General features: G+C 41.0%; 1 protein-coding gene across 3 annotated transcripts in view; it reads right to left on the bottom strand.

Moving 5' to 3' along the window:
- The window catches only part of LOC144681530 (synaptopodin-2-like), a 156017-nt gene that overhangs the window by 35841 nt on the left and 103075 nt on the right, over nucleotides 1–17101 (bottom strand). The window contains exons 3-5 of one of the 3 annotated variants that reach the window (XM_078543189.1): nucleotides 15072–15889; nucleotides 11681–13198; nucleotides 11019–11200 (exon numbers count right to left, since the gene is read on the bottom strand). In XM_078543189.1, the coding sequence (XP_078399315.1) occupies nucleotides 11019–11200; nucleotides 11681–13198; nucleotides 15072–15889 (2518 nt within the window). Of the gene's footprint in view, nucleotides 1–11018; nucleotides 13199–15071; nucleotides 15890–17101 lie in introns of all 3 variants that reach the window. The other 2 variants (XM_078543197.1, XM_078543180.1) reach the window with 2 other exon arrangements.

Below are 17101 nucleotides of genomic sequence, written 5' to 3'. Positions count from 1 at the left end.
TTAAGGAAGAAGGAAGACATGTCAGAGGAACTGTTTTTGAAAGTGGCATCATTGGAACAGATGCGACAGAGGTGAAGGAACTGAGAGAATGGGATGAAGTCCTTACAGAAAGCGGGGTGTGAGGAGCTGTAGTCGAGGTAGCTGTGGGAGTCGGTAGGCTTGTAATGAATATTGGTGGACAGTCTATCACCAGAAGTTGTGACAGAGAGGTCAAGGAAGGGAAGGGAAGTGTCAGAGATGGACCATGTGAAAATGATGGAGGGGTGGAAATTGGAAGCAAAATTAATAAATTTTTCCAGTCCAGACGAGAGCATGAAGCAGCACCGAAGCAATCATCGATGTACCAGAGAAAGAATTTTGGGAGGGGGCCAGAGTAGCACTGGAACAAGGAATGTTCCACATATCCCATAAAGAGACAGGCATAACTGGGGCCCATGCAGGTACCTGTAGCCACACCTTTTATTTGGAGGAAGTGAGAGGAGTTTAAGGAGATGTTGTTCAGTGAGAGAACAAGTTCAGCCAGACGGAGGAGAGTAGTGGTGGATGGGGATTGTTCAGGCCTCTGTTCGAGGAAGAAGCGGAGAGCCATCAGACCATCCCGCTGGGGGATGGAGGTGTAGAGGGATTGGACGTCCATGGTGAAGAGGAGGCGGTTGGGGCCAGGGAATTGGAAATTGTTGATATGATGTAGGGTGTTAGAGGAATCACGGATGTAGGTGGGAAGGGACTGGACAAGGGAACAGAGAATGGAATCAAGATAGCAAGAAATGAGTTCCGTGGGGCAGGAACAGGCTGACATGATCGGTCTGCCGGGACAGTCCTGTTTGTGGATTTTGGGTAGGAGGTAGAAGCGGGCCATCCTAGGTTGGGAGACTATGAGGTTGGAAGCTATGGAAGGAAGATCTCCAGAGGAGATGAGGTCAGTAACAGATCGGGGAACAATGACTTGATGTTCAGTGGTGGGGTCATGGTCCAGGGGGAGGTAGGAGGAAGTGTCTGCGAGTTGACGCTCAGCCTCTGTGAGGTAGATGTCAGCACGCCAAACAACAACAGCACCACCCTTGTCAGCAGGTTTGATGACAATGTCAGGGCTGGACCTGAGAGAACAGAGTGCAGCAAGTTCAGAAAGGGACAGGCTAGAGTGGGTGAGAGGAGCAGAGAAATTGAGACGACTGATGTCACGCCGACAGTTCTCAATGAAAAGATCAAGAGAAGGTAAGAATCCAGAGGGAGGGGTCCAGGTGGAGGGAGAATATTGTAGGCAGGTAAAAGGATCTGTTGAATGGGGAGAGGACTCCTGCCCAAAGAAGTGAGCACGGAGACGAAGGTGGTGGAAGAAGAGTTCAGCATCGTGCCGAGCCCGAAATTCATTGAGATGAGGGTGCAAGGGTATGAAACTAAGTCTTTTGCTGAGACTGAACGTTCAGCATCGGAGAGGGGAAGGTCAAGGGGTATAGTGAATACACGGCCGGGGCTGGGATTGGAAGACGGGATGGGGACAGAGGGACAGGCAGGGATGGAGGGTCCTGGATGGGCATTGGTGTCGATGAGTTGTTGGAGCTTGCGTTCCTTTCCACCTGAAAGAAAGAGACAAAGTTTCTTGTTGAGGCATCGGATGAGACGAAGAATAAAGTGAAACTGGGGACACGGGCAGCTTAGAAATAGGGTGCGGCAGTGCTGCTGGAGGGAGAGGTCGAGTGTGTTCATATGGCGGCGCATGGCACTGAGTGTGGATCTCAGGATGCAACGAGAACAGCATTCCGAGGAGCGTTGTATGTCCCGGAGATACCTGTAATCCAGGGTGGGTTCGAAACATGAGGGATGGAATTTCAGTTGAAATCCACGTGGGGTAAGTCAGAGACGGAGACAGTCACTGAGGAAGGAAATATGGCTGTGAAAGCGGGTTTTAGTAAACACCTTGCCAAACACCAGGAGAGAAATGGAAAGCAATGAAGGTGAACAAGGCAAAAGAAAGAGATGGAAATCCTGTCGTAGAGAAGAGCAATACTTCCTCAAGGTAGGCATTCCTTGAAGAGAAGTGGCAGTCAATTAAACACTAAGATAAAGGCAAAAAACTCCAAAAAAAGTCAATAGAATTTCACCAATTCTGTTGGATTATCAGTCAGTTTAGGGGGTTGCATTTATATTGGGGCGTAAGTGGTAAAACCGGTTTTTGCCTCCCCCGAAATTAAATGTTGTGCTGTTGCTACGTGGTGTACTTTCCACTTGCCCGGAGAAGCCCGCTTCGAACAACACAATAAGAAGCTTGGCACCGTCCAGGGCAAAGCAGTCTGATTTGTAAGCACCCCATCCACCAACTTAAACATTCACTCCCTCCAGCATCGATGCACAGTGGCAGCAGTGTGTACTATTTACAAGATTCACTGCAGCAACTCACCAAGGTTCCTTTGACAGCACCTTCCAAACTCGTGACCTCTACCACCTAGAAGGAAAAGGGCAGCAGACAAATGGGAACACCACCTGCAAGAACCCCACTGAGCCACACACCATCCTGACTTGGAACTACATCGCCGTTCTTTCACTGTCGCTGGGTTAAATCCTGGAACTCCCTAGCAGCACTGTGGGTGTACCTGCACCACATGGACTGCCGTGGTTCAAGAAGGCAGCTCACCACCACCTTCTCAAAGGCAATTATGGATGGGCAATAAACGTTGGCCTTGCCAGCGATGCCCACATCCTATGAAAGATTAAACAAAAAACACAAGGTTGTTTACCCTGATCTCCACTAAAATGCATAGGTAAATTGCATAGATACAATACCACCGACAGGCCAACCTATAACTTCACCCAAATTAAATTAAAAATAGAATACACCTACCTCCATTGCTTCCATATTTGGCAGGGGGTAGCTGGTCTTCAGATAAAAGATGCTCAATGGGCAGTTATCGATCTTATTATTTAAATCTTCCTGTGCACTAATTTTGGTGCACCGTTAACATGTTCACATGTTAATTTCTGTCTGCATAATTTGATATATTAATTAACCAACTTTAAATGGTTAAATGATTACATTAAAATATCAGAAATGGGAAGCTATTACAAATGTGTATACATCTGTGCCAAAAATAGCACATAGAGGGAGCTAAAGGCGACTGACTAACTCTACAGTGTAATACCTATTAACGTTTAGTATGTACAGAGACGGCCATTTTACCACATTTGTATGAACAACATAACCTACACAAGTCCTAAATATCCTAAATATCCAAAGTCGGCTAAATTTGAACATTTGACAGTAAATTCAAAATGGACCAATCAAAGTCATTTCGAACCATAAAACAAACTTGTCCAGCTCCAAAAAAGAATGACAGTAGAAGAATGAAATTTCATGTTGCTACAATATTTATGGACATTTCAGTTTCTAAACTTGATTACCAAAGATGCTAGAAAGAATCATAAACAGACCATTTGGTCCATGTTGGTGTTTATCCTTCATGTGATTAACATTCCTAATCCCAAATTTAGGGAACATTTGGCCATTTGGCCCGTTGAATCTGCTCTGCCATTCAAACAGATCATGGCTGATCATCTACCATTATACCATTTTCCCCCACTATCCCCATATCCCGTGATGTCATTAGTATCCAGAAATCTATCAATCTCTGTCTTGAACATGCTCAGTGATTGAGCTTCCACAGCCCTCTGGGGTAGAGAATTCCAAAGATTCACCACCCTCAAAGTGAAGAAATTCCTCCTCACCTCAATCTCAAATGGCCTGCCCCTTACTCTGAGACTGTGTCCCTTGGTTCTTGACTCATTTTATCTACATCTGCCCTGTCACGCCCTGTAAGAATTTTGTAAATTTCAATCACCTCTCATTCTTCGAAACTCTAGAGAATACACATTCTCAACCTCTCCTCATAAGGCAATCCTGCCATACCAGGGATTAGTCTGGGGAACATCTGTTGTACTCCCTCTATGGCAAGTATCTCCTTCCTTAGATCTGAACTGTATGCAATACTCCAGGTACGGCCTCACCAAGGCTCTATACAATTGCAGCAAGACATCTTTACTCCTGTACTTAAATCTCCCTACAATGAAGGTCAAAACACCATGTGCTCTCCTAATTGCTTGCTACACCTGCATGCTAGCTTTTAGTGACTCAAGAAAAAGGACACCCATTTCGCTTTGGGCATCAACATTTCCCAACCTCTCACCGTTTAAGAAATACTCTGTCTTATTGTTTTTTCTGACATCCATCCTGTTCCCATATTCCTGTCATTCAACCACCTATCTAACCTATTTTTAAAATTTTTTAAATCTTTGTTCAATCATTAACTCCATTAGTTCATTCCATTGTCTCATAACAATTTGTACAATAAGAAGTCTCTTGTTCTCTGTCTTAAATCTCCTATATTTAATCTTATAATCTAAGTCTGCTTGTTTCATTCCCTTCAACCACAGGAGACAATCTGTTTCTATCTACTCTATCCTTCATGAGTTTAAACATCTTTACCAACTCTCTGTTCTAATAAATATAGTTGCATTTTTCAAGTCTTTCTGTGTGTGTGTTTATCCTCTTCTCAGGAACCATCATAAAAACTCTGCACTGTATTCTCTACATTTCCTGACCGTCCTTTCCAATGGTTTGGAGCCCAAAACTGCACACACAACTCCAAATGTAGTCTTGCTAAAGTTTTATAAACATCATTTTAAAAAAATTTTATACTTCTTGTCAGAAAACTCAGGATTTGTGGCCTTATTAATTTGAAGTACTGCTTTCAATATTATACGGAACTGAACTCCAATCCCTCTGCTCTTCCACATCACCCAACTTTCCCCTTTCAAATACAACTGTTGCTTTTGCTTTTTTTCCCACAAAGTACCACCTCAAACTGACATTGAATTCCATCTGCAAACTTAATTCCCAATCCACCATCATATCAGTGACCCTTCATTTTCCTTTGGTTTAGAATTATTTACTTTGCCTTCAGTTTTATTATGGTCTTCAGATTTAGGCCCCATTCCCCCTAGCTCTAAAATTAAATCATTGCTGAGAGAAGCACAAGGGTCTTGGAGTATTTGGGTGGTTTGAGGATCTGAGGGCACTGGGAATGTGGGGCGGAATTTTACAGCCCCTATCGCCAGCGGGATCTTCCGTTCTCTTCAAAGCCATTGGAGTTTTGAATGGCTCGCTACGCATTATAACCCCTCCCCCGCTGCAATGGGACCGTAAAATTCCGCTTGTGGTCCAGGAGATTATGACCACTCAGACGGGAGTTCTCAGAGTCTGGGAATGGAGGAAGTATGGGGAGGAGAATCCCAGATGGGTGGGAGGGAGAGAGGTCACAGCAGTGGGAGACTAGAGTCTAGTTTATGACATCAAGATCTGATCCATGTGCCTGAATGATGAGGCCTGAGGTGTCTCTGATATTACACCTCTATCCTTATCTGCATTGAGCCAACAAGTTGCATAGAGCTCCTAGCAAACTGAAATTGAAAATTGAGCTGCTGCCAGCATCCCAGTGGACCTCACATAAGGGTGGGTGATTGGCGACCAGAGGGGACATTCCAGATTGCTGCTCAACCCCTCATCCATGCAATTTAGAGGAAACAGTGGGTCCAACACCTGTGTAGATTGTGCACTGGTCATCCCACTCTTAAGCTGGTACATGTGATACAAATTTTACACCTAAATAAACGATGCATTGCATATCAATTTATACCTCAATATTCTAACTGCAACCTAATCAATGATTTGTATAGGTTTAGAATTACATCTTTGTTTTTGTACTCTATATCCTTATTTACAAAACCTAACATCCGATATCTTTGATTACAGCTTTATAAACTTGCCTTTCCATTTTTTTAAAGGTGTGTGAAGGTGAAAGACTAAGGGATGAATTTTTATGAGGGGCATCAGGACCCTGACATTGGATAATGTCGCCAAACACACACTTGCTGTCAGCAGGAACAGCTCAGCAATTTTACCACAGACGGCCTCCAAATTGGCTACCTGTAGGCCTGCCATCCAACTAAGGGTGGCAGGTGGGCTCCTGATGTTGCCAGCTCAATCACAGGGCCGGCAGCTCTGAAGCCTCAACAGCACCACCAGGAGTGGTGGTCACTGCTGAGGTAAGCAGGAAACCTCAGGTCTATAGGTAAGAAAAAAAAATTAAAAATTCACAGGGCCATGTTGGTAGGGAAATCCCTCCAGGTGATCGTTGGGCCTGAGGGCGCTGCCTTCTCATTGAAACCTTCCCTGATGCTGCTGCTGGCAGACAGCTTCCATTTAGCATAATGCCAATGGCAACAATAACATGGCCCCTAACTGAACCTTCACAACTGTAAATCGTCTGTCTGCTCCTTGGGCCGGGCGGCCTCTCCACATGTGGTTCCACCCTCGGTAAATGCTAGACTGAGATAGGGTCATTTTGACTTTATGGATAGTGTAAAATGAATGATAGTGAATTGGCAGCCTGTTTTATATCTCACAATTTTTAATTCCATTGAAATCATTTCATCTTCACACTATCGCCCAAAATCAAAATTATATTTCCAAACTTTCTTTCCCAAAGCAGACATCATTTTGTATCTGAAAATATATAGTTCATCAGTTGATTGTGGGAAATGCCATGAGTTGGTTTGTTAGCGTTATTTAAAGGAAAGGTCCATTAGAAATGCTAACTGAGGTAAACTGTGGTGATATTTTAAGTTCCAGTAATAACTACTTGTTGCTTGAGTTAAATACTACTGAAGAAAACTCAGGGACTGAAAATCATAGGGTAGAAGAGGGTGCATTTGGGCCAGATCTTCTCCTTTCCCTCATTGTGTCCACTGCCAGCTTTGGGGAAATATCTTGGAGCATAGTTGGGAATTGTGTCCAATGCACCACTTAATGGTTGAAGATAAAAATGACTCTATGGTGTAAATAGTGCAAAAGTGTAAAATCGGTGATAGCGAATCAGCAGCTCTTTACATTGCTCCTGATTTTCATTAACTTCAAAGGAACTAATTGAAAGAGCTGTATGGACCACAAATTTGCTATCGCCAATTTTATACAATCACACAAAGTCAAAATTATCCCAGTGACTTATTTGTTTTAGTTAAAATTTGTGAAAACAAGACCATCTCAGGAGTTGTATTCTGATGCATAGATTCACATTCTAAAGTTACATTGCAAGACACAGTTGTCCTGTTTCACCTATTGTCCTCTGGCTTAAATATTGTTTAAAAATCTATAAACAATGCCCCATTGAAAAATATAGCACAACTCAAGTGAATGTTGCTTTATGTGCTCTGGGAAATTCAAAATATTGAGACCTGAGTATGCTTCCAGGTCTCAGAATAATCCTGGCATTAAGGAGTTCACGGCAAATCAGTAGATTCATATCGTAGTAGCAAATGGCGTCTCATGATCGTATGTACGTGTCAGAAACCAAATATATTCAGAATCACATTATCTTGTCTTATTTAGCATGAATAGGCAGGTGGAAGTGCAGTGGGAAGAAACAGACGTCAGACAGCTTGGGACATAGTTCATAACTACGTTCCATGATGCGAATGTAAAGAAGAAAATAAAGCATGTAGAATGAAACAAGAGAAAGAAGTAGAATCACAGCAGATAGAAATATGTCCATAAGGCTGTAGTGAGCAAATTGGTCAGTCCATATTTGGGCAGCTAATTATCTGGAAGCATTGTCCTGATAAATGATCAATAAATCACCACATTCTGTGTTTTCTAATCATGCTGGGACATTCATTTGAATATATATTTCTGACATGAGAAATGTGTAAATTTCATATTACTTCTATGTCCATAATTCAGTATGTACAATAATCAGGTACGCTATTGTAAATGTGTAGGCTGGTAACTACTTACAATGACATTTCTTGTCAGGTCTCTTTCATTAATGCTGTGTTTTCCCCTCTTTCAATTTCTTCTCTCTTACATTCCTTCATGAAGGTAGTGACAATATTTGGGCATGGGGATGGGATTTATGATCCCATTGAAAGCAAAAGCTCTCAGGTACTATCCCCACTGGCCATTTTGGTGTGTCCTGCTTTCACCCCAGCTGACAGTGCTTCCTAACTCAGTAGAAACCAAGAGCCAAACATGTGACCTTTATGGCCCTTATTCTATCATAGCAGCAGGGATGGGAGAGAAGGAACTGTGGATACAAAGGAGAATAATTATCCTTCTTTCATAAAATGTTGCACCATTTTAAAATGAAGGAATATGATTCAAATTGTATATTTTTAAATGTGTTTAAGTTCGATGTAATCCAATTAGTCACTGATTTTTGGCATAGCAAGAATGAAAATAACATAAACTGTGCTTCAAGTAAGTTAAATAAGTCATCCTATATGTACTGTTGACTATGTTTAGTGAATCAGCCTTTCAGCCTCAGTGGAATATATCTCACACTGTTCTTAGCAGATAAGAACAAATTAGTAGACAGTGACAGGATATCTTATGTTTGGACACAAACACATCTGACTCTTTCAGATGGTGTCAGCTGTTGCTGTACTGTATGCTAATGTCACAGCTATAGTGCTGTTTAGTTTGCTGAAAACAAAAATAATTTAAAATAAAGCAGTCAATCCATTATTTTCAAAACCAAATGAAAGGAAAATTAATCCCAATATTTTGCAGTCTTCGTGAAAAGTATATAAAATATTAGAAAACAATGTAGTAATTATGGTCATTCTGTCTGATGCGTTTAATGCTAACAAATCGCAGCAACTGAAAGTGCGACTCTTTTGAATCATTAATGTTAAAGAGCTGATCTAAAATTATATAATTTCTCATTTTTTTCAAATAATACAGATATATAATGATTTGCCCTTTGGGATTTGAATACACTTTGCTAAGAATAAATGTAGTTAATTACTCTCTATATTTTAGTGATCAGTTATTTTAGTGCACTTTAAATAATTCTTTGTTTTCTGTTTCTCTATGCACAGAAAGTTGTTACTAGTCGCTCAACACAATTTTTGATTGACTTTGACAGGAACCAGCTGTCACCTAGTATCATTATCTGACTTTGCTGCCAATTCACTATTAGGGGAGCACGCTGTCAGACTGATAGGATGTGCTGCAGCAGGCAATGGCTCTGTCAATTTACAATTCCTATTGCAGCCTCCACACCAGCTTTTGGGCTTATTTATAAAATCCTGTCCGGAGATCATAATGTTTAGCTGGCTCCTGCTGGCATTGCATATTTGCTTCCAGGAACATTTTGTTAGCACTTTCTTCACAAAACCAAAGCTTATTCCACAAGGAGAAAGAAATGGAATTGAAAATAAATAAGTATATAAACACAAAATAGGGATTTTAATAGTACAGTGTAGAAGAATACAGCAAGTGGTAAGAAGAAATTATACTGAGAAATTAAAGAAAGTCACAAGTTGTGAGGCTATAGTATCATCCATCGGCAAGAAAAGTTAATGCAAGTAATTAAATGTGTACATTTTTCTGGAATTAAAGCCAAAAATATATGATGTTTTTCTTTGGCAGAATGAATGATAGAAAACAATTTACGTTATTATTTATTTGGATGGTACTGTAACCTTTTTCACAATCTATAAGAAACAGCAGAAGTGAAAACAGCTTAAATACAACAAAAAAAATAGTAAAAACACATTAAAACCACAAAGGTGTCTTAGAACAGAAACGTGAAGTGAGTTATTGAACTGATAAAGAAAAGACTTGCATTTATATAGTGCCTTTCGTTATCTCAGGACATCTCAAAGCACTTTACAGCCAATGAAGTACCTTTGAATTGTAGTTACTGTTGTAATCTAGGACACACAACAGCCAATTTGTACACAGGAAGCTCCCACAAACAGCAGTGATAATGAGCAAATAATCTGTTTTTAGCAAAGTTGCTTGAGGGATAAATATTAACCAGGGCACTTGGTCTAATTCCTCTGTCCTTCTTTGAAATAGTGCCAGGGGATTTCTTAAATCCACTTCAGAGAGCAGATGGGACCTCAGTTTCACATCTCATTCAAAAGGGGCACCTCGTACAGTGCAGCACTCCCTCAGATTGCTCTGGAGCATCAGCCTAGGTTTTTATGCTCAAGTCTCTCATGTGGACCTTAAACTCACAGGCTGCTGACTCTGAGGCAAGAGTGCTGCCCACTGAGCCACAACTGAAGTGTTAAAGCACCCTCGACACAGGTAAGGCACACATTACATGGTTCCCTAGCACTAAGCAGAATTTATCCCATCCTGACACATTGCGCATACAAGAAAAAAATCAATGGCCAATAATTACACCTGAAATTGGTTTCTTGGCTTTCTGGTTTACAGCCCCTTTCGTGTTTGTCTAGGAGGTTCCTGTTGTTGTACTAGGAGCCCGAGTGTTTGAAAAGGAGATAGAAACCTTGTCCTAGTATCACATCACCAAACAGTGCCATCTTTCCCAGATTCTTTCTTTCCCTACTGAAGACCATATAATCTGTTGAACTACTATGCACATTTTCTGTAACATCTTAGAGGTAATTAGAGTTTCTGCATCAAAATTGATCCACATGTTTCATTTGATTATAGTAAAAGTACTTTAACTATTATGCATTATTCTCTAGTTATCCTTTCTCTTGAGTTGCTGAAGACCTGAATATTTTCATTAGGTCAGCACAGATTTGCCCAAGACCTATTGCGAGGAACCTTCACACAATCATACATCTCTCCTTTTATGACATGCTTTTTAAGGCAATATACTTCTGGAATTATCAGTATTGTTCTGTCCACCTTTTCACTTGCAAGCACGTTTTCTTTTGAAAAATGAGTTGAGATGACTTACATTCTATTTAGCAGAGGGAAGGTACATTTTAAGTAGCCGACTGTTCAAACCCCCAAAACAGTAGAAATTTAATCAAAGGTTAGTAAAAGATCTATTGGAGAGGGGTGTAGAAAATAGTGTACTTCTTTAAACTGCCAATAACTCCAGTTCTACATCATAGCAAAATTAAATATAAATAGCAGAAAGAAAAATTAATGTTTTCTTTCAACAATTACATTACTCCACTATTGTAGAGGGTTTCCACACCTGTGCTGTAACTCCAACTTTCTTTGCTGAAAACCTTGGTCTTGGTGCCATGGCAGCTGACAGGGCTGATGGTTCTTGCTTTGGGTATGATGCATAACTTTGGGGTACAAAGACATTCTTTCCAGAAGGATAGACATACTCCTCATCAGCAGAAGCTGTATTAGCTTGATTGAAAGATGGTCCTGTTGGCACAGATGAGACACTCTTAGAAACAGGATATGTAGCATTAAGTGGTTGAAGTGGAACAGGATCAGACGTTATAAATTGCTTAGAAAGTGATGAGCTTGTGGATAGAGGTGCCTTAGCATCAGGAGTGGATGAAAAAGTGAACAAAGATGAATTAAGCTGATATGGTTGGTGCTTCATGACATCCAAAGCATTGAGAGGTTTTTTAGTGCCTTTACCTTTGGCACTTTTATTTGGCTTAGATGGAGATGAGGATTGTGCTTGTGCTTTCAAAATGCCAGGTGGATAAGATGGAGAATGAATAGGATTGTAAGCCAAAGGGGGAGGTGCTCTTATATTAGATGAATACTTCCAAGATGCAGGCATGGAAGGGGTTGGGGATGATGACCGTGCTTGTCTGGCTTTGACTGTTGATGAGTCTACTATATATTTCTCCATTCGAGATTGTCGCTTTGCAAATAACTGTGCTCCTTTACCTTTCAAAGCTGGCATCTCATAGGCTGTACCCATACCTCCAGCTGGTGCAGAATTTGCTATGGGAGTTGTGGGTGGTGTTTTTGAAGGATGTGAATGTGTTGATGTTACTGATCGGGGTCCTGCTGAAGATACAAACTGGTTGGCAGTGCCTTGGGACTGATACCATGTATTAACAGGTTGAACTGAATGTGATTTTACTGGCATCTGGATCTGGCTAGTGCTTTTAGAAGGGTAGACTGGAGCTTGAGCATTGGTTACTTCTGCAGGTGGCAGCGTTGGGGTTGCCCCTGTAGGAGGGCTCTTAACAGATGGCTTTGGTGCAACTGGAGGTGGTGTCTTCTGCTTTACTGCAGGGCTCTGTAAAAAATTTGACGCTTCTGCACCTAAACTAAGGTAATCTTCTTCAGGTCCTGACTCAAAACCTCCACCAGGCTGATCTACTCCTCTACGTCTGTCTGTCTTACCTTTGACCATGGATAGGAGTTCTGGATTTGGAGCTACCTTAGGGCGGTCAACGAAAGTGAACATGGGCTTTGTGGTGTTCCGTTTTCTTGCATCTTGTAATATACCAGTTTTTATTGCTGGTACACAGATTCTCTCATCTCTGGATGCTATCTGCTCCCCTGCAATTCCCGTTGGTGACCATATGGCTGGTTGAGCCATGGTAGCCAAAGGAGGAGATGCAACCTGGTAGACATTGTCAGGTGGTGGGCTGATGGAAGAGTAGCTGGGTGGGGGAGGTAAATCTGATAAGGAGCTTGCCACATTCCTTGTTGGAGAGAACGGAGCTGCAGCTCGATTTTGCACACCAGGGAATGGTGTGGCTGTTCTGTTCGTCGCACCTGCTCTATTGGTTTCAGCAGACTTCAAGTTCTGGATAATCATTTCAGATCTCCCTTTCACTCCACTTACATTTTCAATTCCATGTAACTTACTTACATCAATATAATTTTCAGTGGCATGATTTTGTATTATGTTTGATGAATCATTTAAACTGCTTTTTGTTGTTTGGTAATAACTTTCTGTTTTTACAGTGTGAGCAGAGGGAGTTTCAGTAACTCCAGATCTCCTTATTTCCTCTTGCTCAGCTGTATACTGATCAATCCTCTGCCTCCTCTTGGCAAACAATAAGGCACCTTTGCCCTTGGTATCTGGTAATCTCTGCATTTCGTCCTCTATCTTCTCCTTCTTTCCGACTTCCACTAAACCTGTGTCCCAATCAAACGTCACAACCTGGGCAGAGTTGACATCAGCACAAAAGTCCTCGTCAAGATCAGAGTCACTGGTTGGTACCAGAGTAAATTCTATGGAGTCCTCTTGATCGTCGTCGGGATCAAACTCCCCAGTGCCGTAGCTGACCAAAGTATACTTTTTTGCCCTCTGGCGACGCTTCTTAAACATCAACGCCCCTTTGGAGCTGGGGGTAGGAGTTGCTGTCAACAGCAAGGCAATGCTTTTACACTTTGACTTGGCTTCTTTAACCTGTTTTTCTGACAAGCTTTCACTCCGCCGGATTTCTGTAGGGAGTACATAAAACTCGGATTTTATAAAAAAAACACACACAGTAGCTGGATAGCTTATTTAATAAAATATCACTATTGAAAACATAAATTTGAAAGTGAAACAGGAGATTTCTACATGATAACCTCAGTGTTTAAGATAAATTAATACCATTATGTTTGAGTCAATTGGTCAACTTGAATAATGCTCTTCCCCAAAATAAAAACAGTGTTCTCAAATTATATCCCACAGTTTTAAAAAATCTATTTGCTTGTAAAGATTTTACAGAAGCATCATAAAAAATGTAAGCTATAAATTTCAAAGGGAAGTTAAGTATTTTACTATGATTAAATTTCTTAACTGTGAAATAATTGAGTACAATTTGCAGTATATATGGTACAGGAGATATCATTTCAAATAATAACTTGCAGTTTTTGAATTGGTAATATTTTATACTAAATCAGAGGCTTGAAAAAGACTTGTTGAGTACCTCAGAGAATGCTTTCATTATACATACCACATTTGAACTGTAATTGTTTCTTGTGAGTATCATAGTATTTGAGTGCTAATGAATAGAAATAAACATTTAAATCTCTCTAAACTGTAAACAGATTTATATTGTATCGTTTCATATAATGTTTCAAATTCTATGTTTTAAATGCAGAAGTTAGGTATTAAAAATGGCCTGCATGAAGGCATTTCCTTTTAAAGCACAGGCAATAGATAACTATATATATATGAGAGATTTTACAGTGTTTATTGTATAAATTACCACAATTGACTCAAACATATTGTTACTAATTATAAACTATATAGACTACCACAATATGGTAATATGTATATTTTATATAGTTGTGCTCTCACCAGTATTTTAATGAAACACTAATCAGTGAAGTAATTACCTTTAAAATTCTCATCAACAAGATATTTGTATTTAGCATGTAACACTCGTGCTTACTTGATTTGATTTTTTAAAATGTATTTAAAACGGCTTTTGCACAGCAGGAACATTATAAAATTTGGCAATCATTCACTCAGATGACTTATGATCTCACTTGCTGCTAACACAATAAATCTTGGATGGATTCATTTAAAATGCAGGTAATCTCTAAGATGAATCTATTGTTTCTGCAACTCACAAAATATTTAGACCCCTTGAATCGCTAGAGAAAGAAGAACTGCTGGTCAAGTAGCAAAGTAGTGGTCTTCAGCCACTGATCAATTAACCGCTGAACGTAAACCTGAATAATGAACGCAATCTTCATCAGATTGATTTCAAGGTCTTCAAAATTCCTAAACGCAAGCACTTACACGAAGAATGCAACAATTTAATAACAGACTCAAGCAGTGTTAATAATGTAATGTAGCTTATTTACCTATCCAATGTGCTTAATACATGAGTCCTGGAATTTTTACTGCATGGTCAATATGTAAAGTTGTAAGCTATATGAATCTTTCAAATGTAAATTAGTTCTAGTACCATCTATTTACTCTTTCAGTAGGAAACTCTGAAAACATCACTTATTAAACAATTACCAGCATTCAGCCCAAATGGACTTAGGTAAAAATCTTAATATGCTTACAGTATCAAAGGTTGACCTCCCGAATACAAGACAGGCAAGATTCTGAGTTCACTTTTCACTGGAGCAAAGATTTGCTATTTCAGGGGATCAGATCACTCACAGGATTACAACTGCTTGTGTCTGTCAAACTCAGTTCTGCAAGCATCATCAATCTGCAACCTTCAGCTTGAATCTGTTGCTATTTAATGCTACAAATAACACATTAGTACACTGTCTTCTTGGATCTCTGTTAGATATCTTACAGGGAAATAAACTTAGCAGCACAACATTTCCTTTTGTGTAAATTTACAAGAACAGTTGTACTCACTGGCTTGTCTAGCCCTGTGTTTGTGGGTTCTCGCCAAATCTTTCCCAGAGCGTGTCCCTTCTGATCCGTGCTCTGTTCCCTCAGATGAAATTCCAACAGAGAAAGGAGGCGTGCTATGTGTTTTCGACTGTCCCTCTTCAGCCAGAGAGTCAGCACACCCACTGCCAACTTCAGATGCGGAGGCTTCCCTCCCACTCTGCTCTCTGTCAGAGGAATCCAAAGGCTGCTCCACCCTGGACTGATATGAATCCCCTTCTGCTCCTTGCAGCTCACTTTCGACCAGCTTGACCTTTTTGTCACTCCTGCTCTGAAGTGATATAGTAGTCGAGGCTGTCTGGATTGCAACATTCCCGTTAGGCTCTGATGCTGCTGATTCAGTTTTCTGGATACTCCCATGCAGTGTAGTTGGATCTCTGGCTGCCCAGTTGATTTTTTCCGCCCCAATGATGGTTACAGCAGTTGTCTCTGGATCACCAAGCTTCCCTTGAGTAAGGGACAACTGGAATTCCACCATACGCTGGGGTTCTTTCCTTTCTTTACAGCTAGGGTCCTGCTGTGATTCTCCAGAACTGGCGGGTTCTTTCAAAAACAATCTAGAGCTGTTCTGCCTCTGGCTTTCTTCCTTCTTCCCTGTAATATCTGTGTCACTTTCCGTCTCTCCATAGTAAGCCTCGTCTTGAGACTCGGAGATGTAAAGTTCAAAAGGAAGAGGCTGCTTGAAAGATGCTTTGCTGCCACTTATTTGTAATGTGGTTTCCACAGTTTCCTTGCTCTTTGTTCCTTCATATTCTGGCTGATCAGTTTTTTCACTGATGGGCCTAAAAAGAATGCAAAAAATCCCCCACAATGATTAGAAACAAATAAACATTTCTATTCAACTGCACTCATTCACCAGGATGCTAGAACTTATTAATAGATTCCTCGATTGATTTTAGTTTTGCCTTCTGTTGCACTCAGGTTTCTATGAAACAGATACAATGGTGACTCAGTTGGATAGCCCCTGAAAACATGTGCGGAGATTGCAATGTGCGATTTGCCCATACCTATTCAATATAATGCAGGCATCATGCTAACATGGTGCTGCCTGATCATTTGAATGATTTCTGCATGCAGAGAAGACTAATCACACTATTCATTGACTATACAGATCAGCAAGAGGCCAAAACTCATAACTTTCCAGCATTACTTGAACCTAACCTGTGTTGCTTAAATGGGAGGTAAATTGTTGCTGAAGCAGGAGCTAGGAGTTGTCGTTGAATAGAATCTAACCTGGGAAACATTGAAAAATGGCACAGCATGTGAGAGAGCATGCTCCAAGATTTTAGTCACTGCACTGGAGGCCTTAGCGGAAGAATGGTAAGTAGGAGAGACTGTCTTGACCTGCTGGCCCTCCCGACACAAGTTCAAAAGGCAGTGGGGAGCAGATAGACCTGAGGTCAATGCAGGAGTAAAGCAGTAGATACAGTGTCGCAAGAAGTTCAATGACCTCACATGAGCAGTCAAGGTCAGTCAAGGCATCTTCAAATACCACACCGTACTAACTAAACCACCAGCCTCAGATACTGTTTAAATCACCACACCCCTATCATTCACTTACCAACAGTCTCATTCAATCAGGACTCATACTTAAGCTTCTTGGGCATCACCTCACCCTCACACATTTTGTGCTGCTGCAAGTGTCACATCCACATCTCACAGTTTTCACACTGCCAGCTATTCAACTAAGACAGCCACAACAGCTGATATATTGCAGGACACACTGATGCACTTCCCTCTCTGTTGCAGAACAAGGTGATGCACAAGGAGAGGCTGCAGGAGTTAACTGCATGGGGACAGATGCACCTGCATGGTCCTACCCCCAATGGAGAAGGTGATGCTAACCATTAGTAGGTTGCCCATTGCTGAGGCTGTGGCCAGCAGCAGGGCTGAAACCATCAAAAGTAATGAAATCTTTGTACCTAATCCTTCTTCTCACATCCTACTTCCTCTTCATCCTACACTCTGATTTACTGCAAATGGTGTAGGCATGC

This window comes from Cetorhinus maximus, chromosome 1 (genome assembly GCF_964194155.1).
Source record: "Cetorhinus maximus chromosome 1, sCetMax3.hap1.1, whole genome shotgun sequence".
Lineage (NCBI taxonomy): Eukaryota > Metazoa > Chordata > Chondrichthyes > Lamniformes > Cetorhinidae > Cetorhinus > Cetorhinus maximus.
The sequence above is the reverse complement of the archived record's forward strand: the minus strand, read 5'-3'. Positions and strand labels throughout refer to the sequence as shown.